Source organism: Mesocricetus auratus, unplaced genomic scaffold (genome assembly GCF_017639785.1).
Source record: "Mesocricetus auratus isolate SY011 unplaced genomic scaffold, BCM_Maur_2.0 Super-Scaffold_100013, whole genome shotgun sequence".
NCBI classification, from domain to species: domain Eukaryota; kingdom Metazoa; phylum Chordata; class Mammalia; order Rodentia; family Cricetidae; genus Mesocricetus; species Mesocricetus auratus.
The window spans coordinates 56,826,046-56,851,933 of NW_024429196.1; the positions used below are offsets into that span (position 1 = coordinate 56,826,046).

Below are 25,888 nucleotides of genomic sequence, written 5' to 3' on the forward strand. Positions count from 1 at the left end.
TGCGATAGCCCTTTTAAAATAAGCATTTAATGATATGGGTTTTCCCTCTAGCAAAGCTTCAAGTCCTCCATGTTTTGATCCGCTTTTTTTGTTTTTTTGTTTTGTTTTTTTTCGAGGTTGGGTTTCTCTGTATTGTTTTGGAGCCTGTCCTGGAACTTGCTCAGTAGACCAGGCTGGTCTCGAACTGACAGGGATTCACCTGCCTCTGCCTCCCAAGTGCTGGGATTAAAGGCGTGCGCCACCAATGCACAGCTTGATCTGCATTTTTATTATTGCTCTGTATTTGTGTTTTGGTTTTGACTATAATTTTCCATAGATATGTTGCATTTCTGAACATTTAGCAGGCTGTATTTGTTACAGCAGCATTCTTTCTATAATCAGTTAAGATTATAGGAAGATAATCTTAGATTTGTGTCTTTGCTGATTGGATTCTCACAGCCCTTCTCCTTTGGAGACGTCTTAATTGTGTCTTCATGTTTGAAATCCTACCTGCAGATTATTCAAATGTTAGTTCTCAATATTTTAAGATGCTACTCCATCTTCTGAGTTGTTTCTGAAGAGAAATTTGGTAGATGGTCTCTATAATGTGTGTTTTCTGTTCTGGTCTAGTCTGAGTTTTTACAAACTTAAAATTAATGTCTTAGAGTAAATTATTTTTAAATTCTTAAGAGTTCCCCACTTTAACTGATTGCATTGGCATTGTGATACCCACAAGATAGCATTTCACAGATTTTCTGTCTTTCATTCTTTCCGCTCTTCCTCCATGTTGTTCAGGGGTGGAGCATGAATGTCCTCTTGAGGGTGGAGCAGTCAGCCATCACTTACGCTTATTTACTGCATTCCTTTGCAAAGTTTCTCTGATTGAGACTGAGCAGCATTTGTCTGTGGGCACAAATACAAGTCTTTAGAAGCAGTTGGTGCACTGTTAGTTTAGCTAAACAACAATAATGAATTACCCGCCTAGTGTCAGACTCCTCTCCTCAGCTATGGGTTTTTAACCAGATTTACAGTACAAAATACAGATTTTTTTTATTGTAGAATAAACCTCAGAACCAACCAAGGACCACTTGGTTGCTCCCATAATAGCTATGCCACTATTACACCAGTGGGTACATCTTGCCTGATGGGTTATGTAGTTTGTTGTATTCTCAACTGGATGCAATCACTGATACATTTTCTCTTCTATATGTTCTGTTGTTGTTGTCTCCCCCACACCCCACCTTGAGACAGGGTTTCTCCATGTAACAGCCCTGGCTGTTCTGGAGCTAGCTTAGTAGACCAGGTTGGCCTCAAACTCACAGAGATCCACCTGCCTTTGCCTCCCAAGTACAGAGATTAAAGGTGTATGCCACCACTGCCCAGCCCTGGATGGTTTTCTGCCCTTAGTATTTGGCCCCTTACATTTATTGTTGCTAGAATTCTCCGTGTACTCTTGCAAATATCCAGCACTTCTGCCATGGCAGGTCTGCTGCTCATTCTGAACTGTCCATCTCTTTTGTAATAAGTACAGCATTTGCTGATCAAGTCTGCAACTGAAGGCTTCTCCTAACAGAATCCTGAATGGCATTACCGTGATGCCAGCTCTGGATCCTGGTGGCTTGGTAACACCTTGGCCAGTGTCCCTCAAACTCTCTTGCATAGTACACTTGTGTCCAGGGGCATGAGTGTTAATACTGTGGGGGAAAGCCTGGTAGCTACCCCTAAGTTACCACAGCATGCAAGAATTGAACTTGCTACCCAACACCAAAGCAAGCCTGATGACCCCAGTTTGATCCCCAGATTCCACATAAAGGCAAAAAGGAGAGAACCAACCCCATACAGTTCTCCTCTGAACTCCACACATATGCCGTAGTCTACATGCATGTGCAAACACATAGAGATGGATGGTAAGTGGTTGGTAGATGATGGATGAATAGGTAGAGAGGGAGGGAGGGAGGGAGGGAGGGAGGGAGGGAGGGAGGGAGGAGAGAGAGAGGAGAGAACTTGACCATCAGCTTTAGGTGTGGAAAGGCTGGGAGGTCTGGCGTGGGTGCCCATCCTCACACCGCTGTTGTCTGAGAACCCCATCACATACCCAGGGCTCTGGAGCACAAGTGGCTGGCTCTGTTTCGTTAGGCATAACTGCATAGTCTTTAATTACAGACTAATTGCATTTGACCTATCATGTCAAGTAGAGACCTGTTTTTAGACTTTTTTTTGTTGTTGTTGTTTTGGGGGGAGTTTTTTGTGCTTGAGTGGGTGGACATGTTGATTTTGTCTTTCAGGAACCTTGGGGAGAAGCTTTTAGAAGTACCACCTTGCCTTAAGTCATAGATTTCTTTTTTTTATCTTAAGAGTCTTTAAAGAAAAATATGGAGTTGCTGTACGTACCCCTGAAGCAAGACTGTATGTGGCCTTTGTGGCTTTAATGGCGTCTTTCACCTTCGGGATTTATAAAATGCTACTACAGAGCTAAGTATTTGAGAATAAGATTAATGCAGACACCATTCCAGTTTAAATGTTTCTGATTTAGAGCGGCAGTGAGTTCGGAGGGAAAGGCGAATGCTGTCCTGTGATGTGCCCTGTTTGACTACTAGAGAAGTTGCCAAACTGGTCTCACTCAGCAAAGATGGCCGTTTTCACTCAGCCTGCTACCTGTGCCATTTCAGGAAGAAGGCTGATAAACTTCAGGGTGTGTCTCAGCAAGCGACGTGACTGGTGTGACTGGATAATCATGTTTTTAAAAGGAGTTTCAAGTCTTAGCTCTGTAACGTTGTCTTTGCATTAGAGGTGGAAAATGAGTTCTGAACATGCTAGCCTACAATAGACTGGATGCAGTAAGTGTAATTTGTCGATTAGCTGTCTTTGAAGACGAAAGATGACGCCTCCCTGTAATAAGTAGGATTTGGAATTAATGGCATATACTACTAAAGAACTAGGGAAATGAGATTGCTGTTCAACAGTTGTTACCTTACTAAAACTGTAGTGGCAAAAGCTGGTTAATTTTAAAAGTCAAAAGGAATGTAAAGTGTTGAGGTGGATCTGATGGGGAAGTAGACCCGCTGTGCAGGAATAAAGCTTTCACAGATATGGTCAGTCATAAGGACCCCACTGCTGCAGAACTACACCATTTCATGCCTCCTACCCCCATGTTCCACAGCAGCTCTTATCAACAGAAACATTTAATTTGGGCTGACTTTCAGGTTCAGAGGTTTAGTCCTTTATCAACATGGCAGGAAGTGTGGTGGTACACAGGCAGATATGGTCCTGGAGGAGCTAAGAGCTCTACATCTGGATCCACGGGCAGAAGAGAGAGACAGGGGGCCTGGCCTGAGCATTTTAAAACCCCAAAGCCCACCCCCAGTGACACACTTCTTCCAACAGGGCCATATCTTCTAATTCCTGTCAAGTAGTGCCCCTCCTTAATGACCAAGCATTCAAATGCATGGGCCTATGGGGGCCACTCCTATTCAACCCACCACAAACTCTGAGCTACACCTCTGGCTTTCTGTTACCATTCTTAGATTTTCATTTGCCTTGGCTTCTCTGTTTACTCTTTGTTCTCCACACTGAAGGGAATGGTTTGTCTTTTGGTGTTCTGCTCATTCTACAGTACTTTAAGGTGACATTGCAATGCATGGGTTGCTGTGCCCTTTCCCCCCTTCCAATATGGAACTGTTGTAAAACTATCAGAGTGAAATAAAACACATGCACAGTCACACCTACCTTATGGGATTTACTTTAGAAACCAGCATGGTCCGCTTGGACTGGAGGATCTCTGTTACTAGTAATGGTCCGTCTTCTTGTTTCCATTTTCCGAGAGCAAAACTGAACTTCCGCTGTGGCATTTGCATTTGTCGTTAAAGACCATTCTGACTTGAATAGTTCCCTTTGACTTTCAAATATGGTTCCCATGTAAGGCTCTAGTTCCCTTAATGCTTTACACTTTGACTCCAAGCTGTTGATTATAGCCAACAGCTTTGTACTTGCTCATGGAGGGTTTTGTGAAGGCCCCAGTAAATGTGGGATTTCAGACTTCCTTTGAACTAACTACTAAATACTTCATTTCTAGGTTTAGGGATCCAAATCCCCTTAGGGGTTAATGCTCTCTGAGGAGCTCAGCAAACTCTGGGAAGACAAAAGCTGGCAGAGGGTTCTTAGGCACAGGGTAATCCACAGAGCACTGACCTGTGTGCCACAAAACATGAACACATAGGCAAGGGCTCTTGACTGTCTTTGTGTTAAGAACTCTACATGGTGAAATCACATGCTTAGAGGCCACTCAGCAAGCTCTTGAATGTCTTGAAACGAGCTCAGGGCAGAGGCCCACGCTCAGTAAGGCGGGATGCTGAGGTGTGTACACTGCCTCCGTGTGTGTCAGCAGCTCCAGGACTGGCTCAAGAGACAGCAGCACCTGGCCAGAAACAGATAAACAATGGGCTTCCTTGTCTGTAGACTAGGACAGCCTCAGATCTGCCTGACTTCCTGTGTGTTTTAGTGACTGTTACCCTTCATTCCCTTGACTTTTACAGCCTTGTCTCCCCTGCTTGCTGGTCCCAAGGATACTAAAGTGAAGACATTTAACAAGGAAGGGGAATTGAGCACAGTCCATAACTTAACTAACTATTCCCCAGGAGTTTGGCTATAGTTGCTCATTAAACACATTCTGGGATAATATAGGAAAATATTAAGTGTAACTTTGAAAACTTTAACATAGATTTACCGTAAGATTAAGCGATTTCATTTCTAGGGGTGTGTTTGGAAGATGAAAAGCAGTCTGGAAGAGAGATTGCTAATGAAAGCTAAAATGTGAAAACCAGCAGCAGCCCGTTGACTGGTGAACAGACACACGAACTGTGGTCTGTCCACTCAACAGGGTCACTGGGCCTGAAAGAAAGAAGTCCTTTCTGTGCTACATCAGGGCTATGCCTTAAGGACATTGTTCTGAGTAAGCAAGCCAGTCACACAGGACACATACATGGTTCTTCTTATAGGAGGAGTCCCCAAAGTAGCCAAATCCATGAGCACAAAGGAGCCAGGACAAAGAAGTTAGTGTTTATCTGGGATGTTTCATGCCACTGTAAATGTTCTTGATGCCACTGAACTACTGTACATTCAAACAGCCAGCAAACTGTAATGCTGTAATATATTCCAGTTGTTTACTACTCTTAATTGGGGACTCAAGCTATCTGAACTGTCTTCGCACCAAGGGCAGAATCTATAGGTTTTTGAGGGTGGGCACTGCTGCTTGATCCTGGGTGTCCCTGCAAACGCTGGTATATACCGCAGGGAAGTTTTTCATGGCACAACAGAACTCCATGCAGTGAGTGTGCAGAGAGAACGAAAGTGGGAACTGTGACAGTGACCGTCAGAACAGCATGTTAATCATGTTCCTCCCTGGTGTGAATGAGGCATTATATGTGTGCATGTGTACGCGTGCTTACACTTGTGTGGGCACACATGTACACGTGTTCATGCGTGTGTAAAGGCCAAATGTTGACCTCAAGTGTCTTTCTTGGTTACTTTTCACCTTACATTTTAGGTACTATTGACATACAGTATTGAGGCATGTTCTCTCGTTTAAACCCAGAGCTCACCAGCTCGCTAATTCAACTAGCCTGCTTGTCCGGGGATCCTGTCTCTACCTTCTAAGAACTGTGTTTACAGTTGGGTCACCATAACTGTCTGCCATTTAAATAGGTACTGGAGATTCGAACTCAAGTTCTCATACTTGCATGGCAATTCCTTTGCCCCCTGAGGCATCTCCCTAACTCCCGTTAGAATTCTTTGTGTTTCTGTCGTTCAGAATAGCAGTGGTCCTGCTTGTTGTGTGCAGGCCCTGCTGATGAATAATAGTCCTTTATTTAAAACAAGCGAAGCTGGGAGGTGTTTGAAGAACAAGGAGAGACTGCTGCCGTGTGGCCTTAGTGTGTCTCGTCTCAAACTGTCAACCAAGGAGGGAAATCAGAGCATGCCCGACAGTCATCTCTTCCCACCTCACTGGATACACAGCCCAACAGTGGTTTTCCCCCTTTGTAAAAAGCAGTCCCCTTGACTCTTCACTCAGGTCAATGACAGAGGTGATAAAACAACCCTGGTATGGAGCCCTTAAATTTTAATAAGCTATGAGACATGTGTTGGGAGTTACATCAACCCTTGGGGCTTTTCTAACTGGCTAGAATATATTTCCTGTTCCCTGGGTGATCGCAAGCATTCCAGTCTCCCTGGGCTCCGTTGTCAGTTGTTGCTGGCAGGTGGGTGAGTTGTTGATCATTTAATCCCTCCACTGTTATTCCTATAATTATTTAATGTACTGTTTAACCCTCAGAAGGCCGGTTCCAATGTGTTCTTTTCCATCCTGGCTATTTGTAGTAAGCTCTGTGTCCCCCGAATCTGGCATATGTGGACATTCCATTTCTTTACTAATTGGCACAGTATCCTAATGTACCAGATTCTGTTTGTTGAGCGGTTGCCGTCAGCAGATACCCATTGAGTACCTACAGTATGCAAAGCAACCGGGAGCCATTGAAATCTCAATCCCATCAAGTCTCAACCCAACAGTATTTGGAGATGTCCCTAACTCCATTAATTCTTTTCCCAGCAATTACCTTTTGCTGGTTTGTTTTTCTTGTGTGTTTATGTTTGCCACTATGGGAGGCTGATTGTGTGACATGAGCTTAGTACCCACAGATGATCTCAGGTGCTAAAGTAAGCACAGTTCCTCTTGTAAAGAGACTTACTGAGGTGCCGGGTATCCCCCAGTGAGCAGTGACGGGCCACCTGTCTTCATTTTGCTCCAAGAAACCACACTTTCCCTTGGATTTGGTGACAGATAGGTTAGAAAGAGGTATAGTTATGATTGAATGAGTAGTCCATTAGAGGGAAGATCAAAATATGAACATTTCATTTGCCTGAATGTGAAACCATGCCACAACCAACCAGTCTGCTGTCTCTGGCTTGGGAGTCAACACAGTACCAGTCCTCGGTCCTGAGGGAATGAGGGGAAGCAGGTGATCTTCCCGTACTGCTCAGCTCCTGCTGGTTTCCAAGACCCTGGGTAGCTGTCTCCCTGCTTGAATTGTTGGGAGTTTAGGATTCTTCCTCTGGTGTGAAGGAAATGTCATGGCTGCTGTAACCTCCCTTCTGCCCCTTATATTTTACATTTGGGACGGTTTCACACCTTGAGTAGGCTCCATCGCTGTCAGGTATCAGATGAATCAACTCTGGAGTGGTGCTTTTCCATGTCAACTTTGCAAGGGTCAGTATTCTACCCCAGGAACCGCAGGTGGCTGGCCGTATGGACCAAAAGCACTTTCAAAGAGCTACCTCCCTAGGAGTCTGATGAGAAGCCCTGCTGCTAGGAGCAGCATACCATACTCAACATGTCAAATACATCATTATTGTGTATCCCTCGATTTAATTAGACTGGTCTTACTTAGATTTAGGAAGGTATAATTAACTATTTAGAGTTCATTTAAATTTACATAGTCTCTCTCATTAATTGGTAGCTCTTTTTCTTCTCAACATAGTATTTTTCAACAACTCTCCTTACTGCTTTGCGTACTTAATATTTTTAGATTAGTTCTCACTGAAAAGTTAGCTATTAAAGCAAATCACTTTTATTGAAGAAACTGCAGCTTTTACGGTTACTAAGCTGTGAGCTGTTGAGTTTTTAATGCTTTCATTCACAATTTTCCATTCATGTACGTTTTGTCTGTTTCTGACATCCCTGAGTTATTTTTGTAGCTGTAATGAATTATTTGGGTGCATTGTGAAATAAAATGGTGCTTAAATATTTGCCTCTTGTAGGTTCTCTTTGCTCTGTAAAGAATGAGTCTTGGCTATCACAGGCCCAGATCTCCTTGGAGAGTTGGGTACACATGTATCCATGGCTGGAAACTGAGCCTCGGGCATGAAAGAGACTGTGTTACAGAAATCCTGTACAAGTCAACTAGGTTTAAGTTTAGTAATGTTTATGTATTGGTTCTTAATTTGTAGAGAAAATTGATAAATCAAAGTTTAAGGAAGTGGCTAGAGAGATGACCCATTAGTGCCGTTGTTCTTGGCGAAGAGTGCATATTGTTCTTGCAGAGGACCCACCCAAGTTGCACCCCCAGAACCCACTCAGGCAGTTCACAACTGCCTGTAACTCCAGCTCCAGGGAATCTACACCCCTCTGGGTTTCTCAGAGAGAGGCGCGCGCATGCACACGCACGCACACATACATACATAAGTAATAATAGTTTGAGAAAGTAAGATTTGGGAAAAGTTTCAGTGGCCAAGGGAACTTGATGGTATCATTGTGCAGTCGGATAAAAGTGGTTCAAAGAGTGATGCTTTAAGAGCCAAGTAGATCAGAACAAGGCGAGCAGGGCAGAGGAGGGGACGGGGATTGCATGTGTGAAGAGCAGGGACTTGATGGGGTACCCATCCCTTTCCACAGCAAAGGCCTGTGACCTCCCACGCGGTTAGTGGTAGAGTCAGGACAGAGACCTGGCATTCTGCCCAGCAACCACCTGTCTTCCAGGATGGCAATTAGCCAGTGGGGAGAAGGGCAGGGAGGCTGTTTTAGTCACTGTCCTATAGCTATGAAGAAACATCACGACCAAGGGAACACTTGGAAAACAAAGCCTTTAACTGCGGGCTTGCTTACATTCAGAGGACTAGTCCATTATCTTCATGATGCGGGGAGCATAGTGGTGTGCAGACAGCCATAGTGCTGGAAAGAGGCTTAGAGGTACGTCTAAATCCACAGGCAGCAGACCACTGGGCCTGGCCTGGGCTTTTGAAACCTCAAAGCCCATAGTGGCATACTTCCTCCAAGAAATTCACACCTACTCCAGCATGGACGCACTCCCTGATCCTTCTAACCCTTCTCAAACAGTTCACCAGCTAAGGACCAAACATTCAAATACATGAGCCTCTGGGAGCCATCCTCATTCAAACCACCACTGTTCAGGAACCAGACACAGGGGCTGGATTGGTAAGCTTGGAACTCGGGTCTGTGGATCTGTCAAATGAGGTGATTCTCAACTTTCCTAACACTGTGATCCTTTAATACAATTCTTCATATTGTGCTGACCCCCAACCATAGATACTTCATAGCAGTAGTTTTGCTCCTGTTAATGAATTATCATGTAAGTAATCCAATATGCAAGATATCTGATATACAACTCCATAGGTTGAGCACCCTTGAGATAGAAGATCCTCCCTCGGGGCCAAGATGATTTGGGTGGTGCTGTCTAGGAACACGATTGGAGAATCTTGAGAGATGAGCTTAACATGCAGGTGCTGGTATTGGAGCAGCATGCTCAGATGTCCCCAGCATGGCCCACTGTGAAGGACACACCACTATATGGATGTGCGTGATCTCTAGTTTCTAACAGTCCCGTCTGAACCAAATACTAACTGGCCATTAAACTGCCTTTGCATCCCAAAGGTGCTGATGTATGGAGCAAGGAGATGGTCTCCCAGAAAGAATACAGTATCTCTCACCTAGTAACCACACTGCAGTGGTGGCTAAAAGAATTCCTCCTAGCCTTGCCCCAGTATGAAAACTAGCAACTACCAGGTAGAGCAAGAAGGGATATTCCAGTCTTGAGTTTCTGGCCTGGCAGCTGTATGGTAATGCTTACCACAGTTGAGTCTCCCCTACTGTCTGTGCTGCCTCTATGTTGTTGATATGTATCCAGAATCCTGAGTGTCTGGAATGCTTGGCTGGAGCAGAGGGGAATCAGCAGTAGCTGAATGGGTTTATTTAGCAAATTTGATCTTAGTATTCCCAAGGAGCTAGGTTCAGCTGGATGCTGTTCATTCACGAAAGCTCTCCAGACAGTTGTACCAACAGTGTCTTGCCTTGCAGATGACTGAGGACACTCAGACCCCTCTAGTTGGAACTTGTAATTGAAGGAATAGGAGCAAAGGGGCCTTTTGTATCCTTCGTAATGTTATAAAATAGATACTAATACTCCAAGGCTGCCTTTACTAACTAACATGTTCAAATGAAAATATCTGGTCTTTTTTCCAAACACTATACCTTTTGGAGCTGTTCTTATTTCCAGTACATTCTAAATGATTTTTATTCATTTTTGTGTTGATACGGAAGTAAGGGGAAGGTGGACTTTTTTCTTCTTTGATGACTCCAAGTGGCTACTGTTTTCTATAGTTAAAGGCACTGTTCCTGTTCTCTCTCCTAGAGTTTTAAAGACAAGTAGAGTCATTGTGTCTGCAGTGAATCCCCACCCCCAGGTCTTCAAATTTGTGGCTGTCTGTGTCACGAGTGATGCACATGCATCCTGGCTAATCTTTGTTAAATGTCCTGGAACCGTGGGCTTTAGTCTGGCTTTCTTGAAATATGGAAAACACGAGCTGTTCTTTCTAAAGTATCGTTTGCTTACATCTGTCCTGATGTGATTTAAAAAAAAAAAGTTTTCCAGTCTTTCTTTTGAAAACAGTTCTTTTCTCTTTTAGATGTACATAATAAGAAGCCTATTTCAGCAACTACATTGTCCTATTTGGTTTCTGTCATTATGATGAGCCCCATAACCAAAAGCATCTTGGAGAAGAAAGGGCATGACTGTGTTTGGCTTACAGCTCACATCATCAAGAAAAGCCAACATCAGCATCCAAGGCAGAGGAATCTGGAGGCAGGAACTGAAGCAGAGACCAGAGAAATGCCGCTTACTAGCCTCCTTCTCTTGGTTTGCTTAGCTGCCTTTCTTACACAGCCTGAGCCCTGGTAAACCAGCAGTCAAGAAAATCCGCCTCCCCACCCCACCCTCGACATACCCAGAGGCCTGACCAGTGTCTGCAATGCCTCAAGCGAGGTTCTCTCTTCCCGGGTGTCAAGTTGACAGCTGAAGCCAACTGTGACATGTCTAGGATTTAGAAACAAAAGCATTTTGACTTGTTTCTGTGTGGGCCCTTGTTGAATAGTCCTGGAGTGCTATGCTGAGCAAGACTTCATTGCCTCTTTCCCCTCGGGGTAATTAGGTTACTGTCTATTAGTGTTGCCTGCCTGGGATGCTTAGGGACTGACTAGCACTTCATCATCTTAGCATGTCTGAGTTTCCCCCCTTTAAAGGTCATCGTTCTACTCTTAGTCTTTACATATGGACGATAATTAGTTTTAGAATGTCTTTTTCTGTTAATCTCATCACTTCTCATCACTTCCTATTCAGTGATTTAATCTTTGCCATCAGTCTTGTTTTTCTACTCTGTCAGCCTCGGGTTGCTTGCTGGATATCGTGGCTTATACATGTTAGTGTGTGGGATCTTATTATATACTTAAAGATTGTGTTTGCTTTTAAAGTACATGTATGAGTGCAAGTATCGGGATGGGAATGCAGGTTCCTCGTGGAGGCCAGAGGCATTGGGTCACCTAGAGCTGGAGTTCCAGGCAGTTGTGAGCTACCTGACATGCTAGGAACAAAACGTGGCTCCTCTGCAAGGGATAGGATGCTGCCTTAGCCACAGGGCCATCTCTCCAGTCCATTATAAATATTCTTAGAAGTGTTATCTTGTTCCAAGTTTTATGCAATCCCAAGCATCCTTTATAGTAGACCAGCATATAGAAGACCGTGTGGGCCTGTGCCTTGTTCTACTTGTAACATCTCTCATCAGGGCTTCTGAGGACTCTCAGCCCTGTGTAGACTCTGAAGATTACTCAGTTTAGGTCTCTAGGAGTTGATCTTCAAAAGTTGTTCCTTACCAGACTTAATATAATATTTCCCTGTGTATATCCAGACTGGTATTGGGCCAAGACTCAGAGGAATCCCAAACAAGTCCTGGAACTTTCTCTCCCTCTGTGCTGCCTCATAACATCTGCATACGCACTAATGTTTTCCTCTGCCCTTGGGTAGAAAGCTGCTATACCATTATGCTGCCCTCTCTGCCTCCTTTCCAGTGTCTGGAGATAGATATTGCATATTGTATTAGTAGCTAGTTGTTCTAGTTGCCTTTGTATAGCTGTAGTCCATACAGCTTGACAAGGGTGGAGGCAACTGAGTTGATGGTGGCAAGAGGAGCCAGAAAACTGAGAGAAGTTCCCAACCCAGGGGTGGGAACAACCTAATAAGGTCTGGCCAAGTGTCCTACGACCCGTTCTGGTTCATGGCTTCACCTCCTGAAGAGTCCACAGTCTCCCAGTGCTCAAAAACATGTCTGCTGGGGGACATTGTTTAATTCAGGCCACAACACTAGTCACTACCAGAGACAAGAAAGCACAGCACCTTCCTCTGTTGGAAACAGATTCCAGTCATTCTTAGAAACCTGCCCCCTTTTAAAGGCAGACTATTAAGCAGGATATACACCCGTGTTTGAAAGTGTCTTTATTACTCTTCAGTCAGGGGAAAAAATTATTTGAAAAGAAATGTTTCTTTCCTTGACATTGTATGCTGTTGACTCACAGGATGACACTGGTGGTCAGGAGTGTCAGCCATTAGTCCTCGGGGACAACTTTGGCTCCTGTGTTTTCATAAGTGCTACGCTGTGTGTCCCCAAGTTTCCTGTTTGTGGTGTAAATAGCTTTTCCTGGGCCTTCAGTCATTGAAGTTGATTACTTGTGTGGTTTTACCAGGAGCTGTTAACAGAGAAACAACTTGAGGTTTCTACTCACCAAGACTAAGGAAGCACAGGGAGTTAATTGGGGTTGTTACAGGAGCAGCTGCTTCCCTACACTGTTTGAAGCAGCCCCACAGCTCCGTGTCCTCCTCAGCCATTGGTACTGCTTATTTCACCTTGGAGGTGGGGTGAAACTTAAAGGCTTGGGGAGCTTTCTGAGACCTGGGGTGGCTTACTTCCTGATTTCTAAGGCTCCTGGTTCTGAAAGGGAGTTTTTAATATGGAGGGTCTTGTTAACAGCACAGGTCTGCTCCAGGGTGTTGAACTGGCTGCCTCTGGATTAGCTACATGATAACTGCACTTTGTAAATAACTTCTAAGGAAATGAAGACCCTTTGAGTATTGTGAGCACTGGGGCTCTCAGACCCTGCCCTCACAGGCCTTCGTAGCGTGTAGGAGTAGTAAATAATACATATGAAAGTTAAATGAGAAAGAGTACTCTTAGGGACTCTGTAAAGGGGGTATATGTGGTAATAATGAGGGGGCAGCATGGGGTGAGAAGGTTCAGGAAGGCTTGCAGGTAATGATGCCCAGGTGAGCAGAAGAATCTAGCCATTTGATGTTCTAGGACAAGGATAGTGTGTTCAGAGATCCTGAAGTGGGCACATACCTGGATGGGTGGCTTGGCTACCTAGAGTGACAGCAGAGGGACACAAATGCTATAGGCAGTCAGGATAGGTAGGGACTTCGCGTGGTGTTGATGGTATGTGATGTTAAGGTCAATCTTACATGAGCATTTCCTATGTAAGTAGTGTGTGGCTATGTGCTTCATGCTATTTGCTGGTGGATAACAGGGTTCCCAAAATCTAGAATCAGCAGGGTTCATTAACACAGTGAGCCAGCAGTTACTGATTGTTTGTTTGTTAAAATAGGGCCTCACTATGTAGCCCTGGCTGACTTGAACTCACAGAAACCTTCCTGCCTCTGCCTTCTAAGTGCTAGGATTAAAGGCCTGCTCCACCATGTCCAGCAAGTTGATTGTATTTTTACAACCTTCGATGATTTTTGCATTTTTGCTTTAAATTAAATTAGTAGTATATGCCAGTTGTAGAAAATAGCAGGTTTCATTATGGCATTGCTATACATGCATGTAACATACTCAGTCATGTTAACCCACTGCATTATTCCCAACCTTGCTATGGAGGGACTGCCTGCTGTAACAGTATACTGATCTCCAAGCCTGGGTGCCCCAGCCTCCCTTCTAAGCTATGTAGCATATTTCCGGGACTGTGTTCCGGGACTGAGTAAAGCTGGTGTCTCTAACTCTCAATTCCACATGTGATTGCCCCGTATCCTGCTCACTTGAGCTCAGTGGTTCAGCATCATACATGGTCCCAGTACTCAAAGAACTGCCTGGCCATGTTGACTCTGAATTGAAGTGAGGCAGGGAATGGAGAGCCAAGGAAGAAGTGGGCTAGGGAAGACCAGGGAAGCTGTGATGGGCGTGGCAGTGGTGCTGAAAAGAACAGCGAAGAGAGCTTTGGGCACAAGCTATAGTACTGGTCTGAGGACCTGACAGAAAAGAAAATGAAGCTTAAAAGCTTGTGGAGAGATTCGACAGCATCCTGCCCGACAGCTGCCATCGGGTGTTCTTTTCAGGAATGAAAAACCTCAGGTCACAAATCTTCTAGAAACATGCAGTCTGGATTTGCCTGCATGGGGAGTCGTACAGGCTGCTGTTGATAGATTTAACCCATTGAACATTAGTGGTTATTCCAGTGTGGATTAAATTGGGAAAATAAATTCTAACTGGCTCATGGCAATTCCTATGATAGAGAATGAATGCCAAGATACTACTACACAAGTAAAAACAAAAGTAACAGTGTGTGTAAGACCCTGCTTATGTAGTAACCCAGCATCTGTTCTTTAACAGGGAGGGTAAAAAAATGCTCACATTTCTTTCCATATAAAGAGTCTGGAAGGACACCTTGGAAAACCTGGCCTGGTTCAGGAGTGGAGTGGAAGGCTTTTTAGCACATATCTTGCTCTGTAGCTTTAGATGGGGGGGGGGAGTTGGCACAAGCTCTTACTCTATAGCCTAGACTGACCTCAAGGTGTGCCTGTCTCTGCCTCCTCAATGCCAGGGTGGCCAGTGTGTGCCACCACTCAGCTTATATTTGTATTTTTAAATTTTTTATGTGTCTGTGGGGTTTTTTGGCACATATGTCTGTGTACCATGTGCAGTGCACGAAGAGTCTAGAAGAGTACAGGGTCCTCTGGGATTGGAGTCACAAAGGGTTGTGAGCTACCATGTGGGTGCTAGGAACTGAACTCTGGTTCTCTGCAAGAGCAACAAGTGTTCTTAACCACCAGGCCATCTCTTCAGCCCCTAGTTTTAGTCTTAAAATGTGTCTATTTATATCCTGCCTTGATCTGTCAAAAGAATAAACGTAAAGGGTTTTTACAGCAGAGATTAAGGCAGGTGCTGTTATCTCCTCCTGTTGGGATGGTCAGGGTACTTTACTGTCCACCTTATTACAATAAAAAAGGTTGCAGGTCAGACAGTAGCTTAATAGTAGAGCATGTGCCCAGCATGCATAAGGCCCTGAGTTTGAACTCTCCCACTGAGAAAGAAAAGTTGAGGAGTTGTGTGCCAAGACTGGTTAAAAAGCGGTACACAGTTTGATACTGAGAAGCAGTGATGCATGATGGGACACTGCTGGGGGAAAGGAGAGCTGTCTCCAACAGATCTTCCCCGACCTGTGCTCAAAATCTGTGATAATTTAAAGAACGACATAGAAGCTAGCCATAGTGGCACACGCCTTTAATTCCAGCACTTGGGAGGATCTCTGTGAGTTCAAGGCCACCTTGATCTACATAGTGAGTTCCAGGACAACTAGAGCTACATAGTGAACCCTTGTCTCATCAAAAAAGGGAAAAAAATGATTTGGTAAAATATTATGGGTCCAGTAGACCGACCTCATAGGCATCCTCTGCGGCAACATGAGGAGTCATTGCTGTCTGTGATATCCCTTCTCTGTAGGCCTGCCAAGACATGTGACTTCATCTCCATGCTCAGGCTCTCTTGAGTTTAGATGGCAGTTGGCCATAGCTTTCCAATCTTCATCAGTCGGTCTCATTTTCCTTTTTAAATTCTCAAATGTAGACCGATCCTCCTTGAGACCCAGGCCAATTCTTTACAAGGCTCAGACTTTGGCGCTTCCTCTCACTGGGTACCTGGCCAGCATTTTTCTAACACTAGTAGGCAGGAAGGTGATTTCTTTAAAAGTAAAAATAAACTTGGGTAAGCAGCGGGCATCTTTTTCTAATTCAGTGGCGACACTGGAAACTGATTGATGGTAGGACATCACAGACCACTGTGATTTCAAACTCTTGGCAGGTACATCTCCGTTCATGGATGCGCTAACAGCCAATGGAACAGCCACCATACAGACATCTGTTACAGGAGTCACAGCCGGAAAAAGGAAATTTATTGACGACAGAAGAGACCAGCCTTTTGACAAGCGCTTGCGTTTCAGTGTGAGGCAGACAGAGAGTGCCTACAGATACAGAGATATTGTCGTCAGGAAGCAAGATGGCTTCACCCACATCTTGTTATCCACAAAGTCATCAGAGAATAACTCACTAAACCCAGAGGTGAGAGACACGCCCCAGGCTGTGGCTTCATGCTTCTCCATGCCCCTGGTCCCGTGGCCTGCTTTGCTGAGTGGCACTCTTTGTGGTCTTTCTATGGGGAGGTGACAGCCTAGCTTCTCGTCATACTTGTGGCCACAGTGACACCTCACAGGAGGAGGGTGCTAAGCAGCCACTCCATTCTCTGCTATGGGAACTATGGCTTTGAAGTATGGGTGATAGCTGCATCCTCCCCTCTTCACCCCACCCCCAGTCATCTGTACATAATAGGGCTCAATGACTCTGTGGCCTCCCTAAAGTCATTGAAAATGTGTATACACGGGCTTTGCCTTAGTGTTCATCCCAATCTTGATGGGTTCTTTGTTCAGACAAGAAAAAAGTCGCCTGGGTCTTAGTCCCTTTAGAGAATCTGACTGTCATCCTGCTGTACAGATGCCATTAGTACCATAGCAGCACATGTCCTTGTCAGTAGTACTTAGCAGAAAGAACCTTTTGGTGACTCAGGGTAATGTGCTTGCAAAGTTTAGGAACCAGTTCCATGAAGACTCTAGAATCCAGTGTGTTGGAACTTGTACCTCACCAGAGTTTTGAGTTCTGGTGGTTGCTTCTCTGCCATTGTGTACATCTTGAGTGAGTGGGTATCTGTCCAGAGTCACAAAACAGGGTGGTCCTTGGTCCACTTTTAGACAGCAGGGTTCCTTTGTTAATTACATTCAGATGCTTCGCGGAGATTTTTCAAGTGGTGTGTGCCTTCTCACCCTGGTAGGCTTTTCTCCCCGTTGTTAAACATGATGCTAAACAGCCCTAACCCCTAGAACTTATTTCTTGAAACTGGCTAAATGTGCCACCTGCTGTCCACACTGGAAATTCCTGTAGGTATCTATGTGACTTGTGTGGTCTGTTGAGAGCCACAGTGGCTGTAGTAGAGCCCGGTGGCATAGATTCACGTGCCTTCCCACCAATGTTTGTAATCCACCATGTAGTTATGGTTCTGCTCCATCCCTAGCTCTCTGATCTCTGGCTGTAGGAAATATAAAGCATGCGGAGTATTTACAGTAAAGGTGGGCGATGTGAACCGCATCAGACTGGAGATGCCTTTTTTATAAACCTAAGTTGTCCCATTAAAAGGTGCCTTGTAGGATTCTGTACACAAAGTGCTCTTGACAACTTGGACTTGTGGTGACTTCCAGGTGATGAAAGAAGTTCAGAGTGCCCTCAGCACCGCTGCAGCCGACGACAGCAAGCTGGTGCTGCTCAGCGCTGTGGGCAGTGTCTTCTGTTGTGGCCTGGACTTTATTTATTTCATACGGCGTCTCACGGACGACAGAAAGAGAGAAAGCACTAAGATGGCAGATGCTATCAGGTAAGTACAAATGGGGGTTTTCAACTGAGCCTCTGGGGTTTTGCTGGGTACCAGTCTTTCAGAGAATAAGCCTGTATAAGCCTCAGGAATAAAGTGTACATCTTCCTCTGAAAAGCACTGGTAGCAAGATTAATTAAATCCTCTGCCTTCTCCAAATCAATTGCTGCTTGCCCTGTGCAGATCACTGATTTCAGGGTTGGCTGTAGCATAGGGCATTCTGGGAGCATTGTGGTGTGTTAGCCTACTGTGTATTTGTGCCATATGTTCTCTTCCCTCTAAGTTGTTCAAGCTTTGTGACAGTTCCGTGAGGTCACAATGGGTGTGGTTCTTGTATTTTTTCTCTTTTTTTAAGTGTAAGTAGTGTACATTCTTGTGTGTTTGCCCCAGCTTCCTTCTAACTACACCAAGAAATAAATAATGCTGTTAAAAGTCCCATTTTCTTACATTCACCCCAGAAAATATACAAATATACTATTTATTTGTCTGTCTTCCTAGTCTTTTCTAAATAAATTTTAAAATTTTTGAGATTATTAAAAACTGTATTTTGAGACATGTACACTGTAAAGTGACTATATCATTTACGTTGGGTCTCACTCACACTTCTGTGGTGAAAGCATTCCCCACCCTTTTCCCTTTTTTTGAGACAGGGTCTTGCTGTATAGACAATCTGACCTTGATCTTTTAGTTCTCCTACTTTGACTTTCCAAGTCCTAGGATTATATCCAGGCCACTACCATGGCCAACTTGAAAACTGCTTTCTTAACAATTTTCAAGTCTGCAGTATGTTTTTAGTTATTGTCAACATGCCCTTCTCAATATAAGAGTTTTAATATATATGTATGTAATAAAAATACAGTTTTGGTTCTGCTAAGTAGATAAATTATACTATTACTTGCCATCTTCATGTAACATTGCCAACCTGGAGATACAACCATTTCCCCTTTGGTTGGTTTTTTCCACTGTGGTGTCCTAATGTTGAGACACCTTCCCTAGAACCTCCAAATCCCACTATAAGCACATGTCTGTTACTGTGCTAGTCACTGCAGGTATAATTAAAAGTGTCGTCATTTTTCAGAGGTGAATTTTAGTTAAAGTCACCTTTCACTGCCCACCTCTCTGTAAGGGCATTATCCTCAAGTGACCCCTTTGGGCCCTTTTGTGTTTTCCTTTCTAATTTGTAGCAGATTGAAAAATGCAAAGACTTGATGGTTTGAATCTTCTCCCAAACTGCTAGGTCCCTATAGAGCTAGAGTTGAGATTTTGAGAGTTACTGGGCTCCAAATGGTGGGACTAAGTATTGTTACTATGGCACTGGGCTTCCTGGTCACTTATAAGCCATCTGGAGGCACACAGCAGGATATGGATGGGCTTCTGTTTGTTTTACTGTGTTGGTGGGTATGGGGTATGACAGATCATGTCTTTGATAGAACCCCAGGTGGCTCTCATGGATACTACCTACAGACCCTAAAACCCCCCACCTTGAAGTTGTGAGGCATTGCCTTGGCCTTAAACACATCTCATCATTTTCAATATTAATAGACACTTAGATTTAGGAGGTTATCCACCATCTGTTCTAAGTGTGTCCAACCCATGGGCCACACACAATCAAGGATAACTATGAATGCAACCTAACACAAAATCATAAGCTTACTTCAAACTTAATTGTTTTAGGGGGGTGTTTTGTTTTGTTTGATAAGTTAATTGCACACATAGTTCTGAGGCATGAAACTTGCATATCACAATATCATTTTCAAATGATGGGCTATGCTTGCTGGGTATCTTCCTGAGTGTGATCATACTTGACAGTTTTTTTTTAATCCAATATTTTTGAAGTTGTATGATCTTACTAAATATTATTCAGAATTGTTACCTCCGGTCTCCTAAATAATTTCAGACTGTGGTAAAATAGTAGTAGATGGTACAATAGTGTTTTACAATTGGAAATTAAATTGATCAACGTGCCTAAGTCCCCGGCAGATGGTCAGTACCTGTGAAACAACTTTATAGCAGCATTATACATGTAACCAATAGTGCCACCAGGGCTCTGACCCAAGACAACCTTAGACATTCCTCATACTCCACCCTCGTTCAGGATCGATGGGTAAAAACATGATCCATTTTTATCCAAATCATCCTGCCCCTTGTGGCAGCTTTGCATAGTTCTGATAGCCCTGGCCTACTGAAATATAAAACTAATTTAAAAAGTAAGGTTCACCAGCCGATGTCTCAAAAGTTTGGCTCCTATTTCCAAGTCTACATCCCTTGAGCTCTACTTGTGAATCTTCCTGAGGCACCTCACCCTTCCCCTCCCTCCCATGATGGGTTGCTCGGTCACAGCAGAGACTAGCAGTGTTAGCACACACACACACACACACACACACCCTCCCCCTACAAAAAACAAACCCAAGACAGATTTGGATAGTCTAATTTGTTGGCCTTTTAGGATATTTTAAATGTATATTTTCTTCGTTTCTTTTCCCCATCCCCCACATCTGTCATAAACCTGGGAACAGCCAGAACCTTCATCAGCGAAACTACCTGTTTAAGCAAATATATTCTTGTGGATAGGAATTTTTGTTGATACACTTTAGCAGATTAGGTAAACAGTAAGTCACACCTTTCTCTTGCTCATTTGTGTTTGTTTCTGTGATACCCCTTACCTCAAATCCCTTAGAACTTTGGGACTTTATTGTTTTGAGTTTCTGAAAGTCAGAAAGGAAGGTTGAGTTAAATACTAGCTTGTTCCATTGTCACACTCTCTTCTGGTGATAGCCACTTTGAATATTCAGGAATAATAAAATGTCCGGGACATTGATGGTAAAGACATAAGGACCAGAAATCTATTCACAGCATTTGGCTTCTGAAGTCTGGACCAGGACTAGAGCAGCCACCTAGACTGGCCTATGTACAAGATGCCTCTGTCTTCCCAGCAGGCACCTCTGCTGCCCCTGAGGCCTGGCCTCCTCTTCCACTCAATCCTATTTAACTCAGCGGAGAGAGGGCAGCCAACTGGCTGCTAAAAACAGCTCTGGATCCTAGTTGCCTCATTTTCCCCAAACAGTCACTTGCCTTTTATGTGATTATATAACAAGTTAATAAATGTTCTTCCAGCAGGAATTTTGCTTAATGCCAAGCCTTTCTTAACAAAAGCAATAGGCAGCTCCTTCCCCTGACACTGGCTCTTCCTTCCGGGCTCCACCCCAGGGAGCGTATTGTGTCTGGGCCGAATGCTTACTACTAGACAAGACGCTGTGAGGGTTTGGGGATTTTCTATCTGGCCCTTGTCTTTGTCTGCTGTCTAGATTCACACATCAGAGTGAGTGGTCAGTTTCTGCTTGAAAGGGGAGATCTTTGTTCCAGACTGGAATTATCTGTTCCTGTCCTGGAGACCACCACTTTAGCAGTCACCTTTCCAAAAGGCTTCTAGAACAGCATAGGATATGTAGCCCCGTTCCCAAGTTATTGATCCTTATTCCTCAGAAGGCAGTAAGACTGTGCCAGCTTCCAAAGCCTGCCTGTCTTTATACAATGAACCCCGGTGTGATGTAATAGTGCCTTGGGCTTTCTCATTTAGGAAGTCTCAGTGCATGCACATCACTCATTTGAATGAGTTAATGGTTATCTAGTCACAGATCCTACAAACTTTGGAGGCCTATATCCAGCCTGGCCAACAAGCTGCTGAGCTCTGCAGTCCTCATTGGTCACCTCACTAAGCTGTCCCCTCCCAAAAGTCCTGTGGCCCATTCTGCAGGTATTCAGGGAATAGGGACAGCCTAAACTGCTGGGTTGTGATTTTTTTAGAGATGCAAGCTCATCACTTAGCATCTTTAATTGGTGAGGTAAAGGAAGCAAGTTGTTGGCTCTTTTCAGTGCAAGAGTAGGCCCAGATTTAGAAGCCAGTCACGAAAAGCTCTAGTTACTCCCCTTCTGATCTGGGGCTCATTCTGCCTGGGAGAGATTCCAATCTATGTGATGGCTCTTTCTCTTTGCTCCACCATGTTAAATCATAACACGGAGCCCTCTCTGAATGCATAGCTGGCTTCCGGTTGTGGGAGAGGGATCCCCAATGTGGTGTGACACTGACCTTCCCCAGCCCAAAAAGTGACCTTCTTTTTCAGCCTGACCCCAGAGCAAGCCCCCAGATAGCATTGGCTGTCCCTGTGAGGGCTGCCCTGTTCCTCACATTGATATCCTTTGAGCTCCGGCTGCAGTGGGGTCCTGCAGCACTTGTAGACTCTAGGCACAAGCCTCGTACTTACTGGCCTTGTTTGCCAGTCCAGTGTGTCAAGTCAGCCTGTCTTTATCTCCTGGAAGTCAGTCTAGTTGACATAAATTCAGACTATCTCCTGGTGACTGCTGTCAGAAGCCACATACAAGACTAGATCTGACCCTATGTTTTCTATGATACCTAACCCACCCTTGTTCACTCAGCTCAGACATTCTTGGTTTGTCACAAGCCAGCCCTAGTCAGGATTACTCCTTGGTTGGTCATATTCCTGGATCTTCACAGGCTAAGGGCTAAGATGTACTGGCTAGAAAGATCAGGCACCAACAACTGCCATAGAACTTGTGGTAACACCTTTCCCTGTGTGATAGCCAGACTATCTTTAAGCCTTCCATATGACATGCAGCAAATAAACCCATGGTCCACAGCTTCAGAGAGAACACCTTAAGCAAATCTCATCTCTTAATGATTTCCATAGAGTTTGCATCTTGATAAATTGAATTCCATGATAGACATTTTTCATCTGCTCAAATATGCAATATTTTCAGTAATTCCCCATTTATTTTTCATTTTAGAAACTTCGTGAATACTTTCATTCAGTTTAAGAAGCCTATTATTGTAGCAGTTAATGGCCCAGCCATTGGACTAGGAGCATCCATATTGCCTCTTTGTGATGTGGTTTGGGCTAACGAAAAGGCTTGGTTTCAAACACCCTATACCACCTTCGGACAGAGTCCAGATGGCTGCTCTACCGTTATGTTTCCCAAGATTATGGGAGGAGCGTCTGTGAGTACCATTTAAAACAAAATCATTCTAGAAGACATCCTGAGGAGATCTAGCTTGTTGTTGTTATACTTGGTGTGTATAGTGTGCCATTCTGTGGGGACTTCCCACACCAGCTATACGGTTTGGTTTGGTTCATGGATTGCTATGAACTATGTACTATTGTGTACCATTCCCTAGGAACTTATGGCTTTACATAGTTAACACTGGTATCCACTCTCCATATTGGCACTCAAATCCTTTACTAAAATGGGGTAGTAGGCACAGAAAAAGAAAGGGTTTCCACACTTGGCTTCTGTGGTTTTGTTTTTCAGAAATGTTTAAACAAATCCATCTGTAATCGTTCATGCTTATATTGTGGCTTGTGTTTTGACAAGCAACTACAGATACCTCGTTCCTTAGTCCTTGAACTAAAGCAAAAGGTAGTGACATGGGGTTCTCCAAGGGCAGAACGCAAGAGACTTTGGCAGGAAGAGTCAGGCGTGAGTACCTGTTGAAGAGCTGGTAAGACACACTGAACAGAGGGGACGTCAGGCTGTGATGCAGCATTGGCCACACATTTGCTCTGAAACATCTCCTGTGGACTTGCATGGCAACTTCATTGTCCATCAGGACCGTGTATGCACCTCACAAGAAGCATGTCCATCAACACGAAGATGGAACTGATGCCTTCCTGAGGAGCTGATAGCCGTCTACCAACAGCACCTCTCCCAAATGGGGCAACAGACTTCTTGGAGCACCTCTCCCAAATGGGGCAACAGACTTCTTGGAGGACAACCGCTTGTCTCTGACCACCATACTGCATTCGCATGCGACTGAGATCCACCTTTTGTAGCCTTTGAGGGAGGGGACATCTCTTCTAATCCCCAAGTGCCTCTCCCTGGGAGAAACTTTGAAGAACATTAGACAGTAAGAAGTTCTTATCAAAACTACCAAGAATTACAGAGAAGAGAAAGGCTATTTGCCTCCACTTGTTGGTTGCCGTCGAGGAGCATGGCGGATACCCTCTTCCATCAGTCAACCTGTAAATTAGGCACGTGGGCCTCAGAACACCTCCAGACGATGCAGAGACACTGCAGCCTCCACACTGAGAACCCTCTGCCAAGGAGCATCACTCAGTCTAGTCCACAAGAAAGCCTCAGGCAGATCCATACTTTGCTTGTTGGACAGTGTTCCTCAGAAGCAGCAGGATGGAGAAGATGGAGAAAAAGACGTGACAGCCCCACGTAGGCTCCTGGGTCACAGGAAAAAAAACAGCAGTGAGGACATTTGCAGGATCGGTACCATTTATAGTCTAGTAAATAATGGGAAATCGGTAATTTTCTGGGTTTTAATCATTTTAAGGTACAGTCTGTCAAGAATGCAACTTGGGAAGATGTAGGGAGAAGGGAACTCTTATCTAAACTTTCGAGACTTTTCTATAAGACTAAACTTAATTTCAAGGGCTAACTTTTTTTTAGTCAATTGTGAAAAACAAAGACTAGTAGAACAAGCCAGTTTCCAGCCTGTCTGGTCTCAGTGCCATGCATGCACATGCCTTCCCACAACTCGCCTTTTGCTAGTTCAATCTCCAGGACACTTTTCCAAGTGCTGCAGCCCGCAGCCACCATCCTTCTTAAAACATGATGACTGCCATGGAACAGGAGAAAACCCAAGAACCTCTTACTCCACTCCAGTCCCTAGCCGTGCCTCGTTCCTGTTGAAGATAAAATGCATCTGGAAGGTCTTGGGGTACTATATGTACTACCAGTGAGAAAACAACACCTACTCACTGTACGTCAGACACACATACACACACTCGTCAGACGCCCCATGGTCTTACCACCTCTGTGTTGCTGTGAGGGGTCTCCTGGTGCTCCAGACTCACAAGCCTGAGGCCCTATGGGCTGAGCCAAACAGCTGTCACTGGAACAGTCAGGCTATCACTGGGAACTAACAAGCTGGTATCCTTGGGAATGATTGCATGAAAGTATCTCGGCGTTGGTGTCTCCCGCTGGCAGGACGGTCAGACAACAATAGCAAAGTCACATGATATTTTGGAGTCACTGGTGAGATGTTCCATCCCTCAGATTATGTGACCATAGTACCAAGACCACCCTGGCCAAGCAACCAAGACTAGGTGGTGTTAGTAGTTGCACCCAATTTAGCATCCATTCCAAGATTGAGTTCCCTAGTGAATATGGACATGACACAGCAGGCTGCATTCTCTCCATCCATTCTTTCCTCCTTTCCTCTCTCTGTACACCCCTACCCTACACACCTTGTCCCTAATCTTCAGGTCCCTGGCTGTTCATCAAGGCTACGTGTCTGCTATAGCTCTGTGCTACCCTGTCCTAGACTTGCTTTCTATGCCTCTTAGATGACCAGGCACACCTTATGTTTGGGGTCATTTCATATATGGACCTGGTGGACATTTCCACTATAATCATTTGATATCCCCAGACCCTAGATAGATCCTTTGCTGCTAAGAACAAGCTGTTCTTGTCCAGATCACCAGGGCTGAAGTACAGCCTTCCTGACTTTACCATAAGCCTACACGGCATCTTTCTTGTCTCTTCTTCCGTCCTGGCCACCTTCATTCATCCAGGACCTACTTTCCCCTCCTTAAAGATATCTAAAGAACAAGGGAACACTGTTCCCTGGGGAACTTGCCGGGGATTCTATTTATGTCCTAGGAGAACCCCCAAATCAGTGGTGTCACAAGTCTTCCTGGAGCCTCCACACGCAGCAGGGGTTTGAGCCGGCTAGTCACATTGCACCTGCTGTCAGGGAGTGGAGAAATGAATGCCGCTGGTCTCTTCCTCTCTAGGACACCCTCCCTCCCCCAGTGAGGAATGATGCAGCCCGCATATGGGGTGGCATCTGGCCTTGATTAGCCTAATCTAGAATATCCCTCACAGACTTAACCAGCAGTTTTTTCATGGTGATTCTAAGTCCCATTGACAGTCAACATTAGCCATTATAAGCCTACTCCTTGCCAACTTGACAAACAAACATCACTTTTAAACTATACCCTTCCACTCCATGGCTTCTGGCCATCTCATACAAAATGCATTCACTCCAACTGTAGGTCTTTGTAGTTTTTTTTTTAATAGTCCCACTACTTTAAAAATCCAAGTGTAATCTGAAAGTCAAGGTAATCTTAAACTATTAAGTCAAAAACACATACTTCAAAACAGAATAAATATTCACATCCACAGAGAATAATGGAGGCATATGATTGAACCAAATTTAGTAGATCAAACACCACATCTTGTATCTGTCCCATGTCTGTCATCTGGGACTGATGCTAGAGTTGTCTGGGCTCCAAAAAGCTTGGGGGAT

The 25,888-nt window shown here is 44.5% G+C and overlaps 1 protein-coding gene across 6 annotated transcripts in view; it reads left to right on the forward strand.

Annotated features, from left to right (window-relative positions):
* Positions 1–25,888, forward strand: part of Cdyl (chromodomain Y like) — a 211,022-nt gene that overhangs the window by 177,774 nt on the left and 7,360 nt on the right. For all 6 annotated transcript variants that reach the window (XM_040755826.1, XM_040755828.1, XM_040755829.1 and 3 more), the window contains 3 exons: positions 15,940–16,196; positions 17,384–17,556; positions 22,357–22,567. In XM_040755826.1, coding sequence (XP_040611760.1) covers positions 15,940–16,196; positions 17,384–17,556; positions 22,357–22,567 — 641 coding nt within the window. The remainder of the gene's footprint in view (positions 1–15,939; positions 16,197–17,383; positions 17,557–22,356; positions 22,568–25,888) is intronic.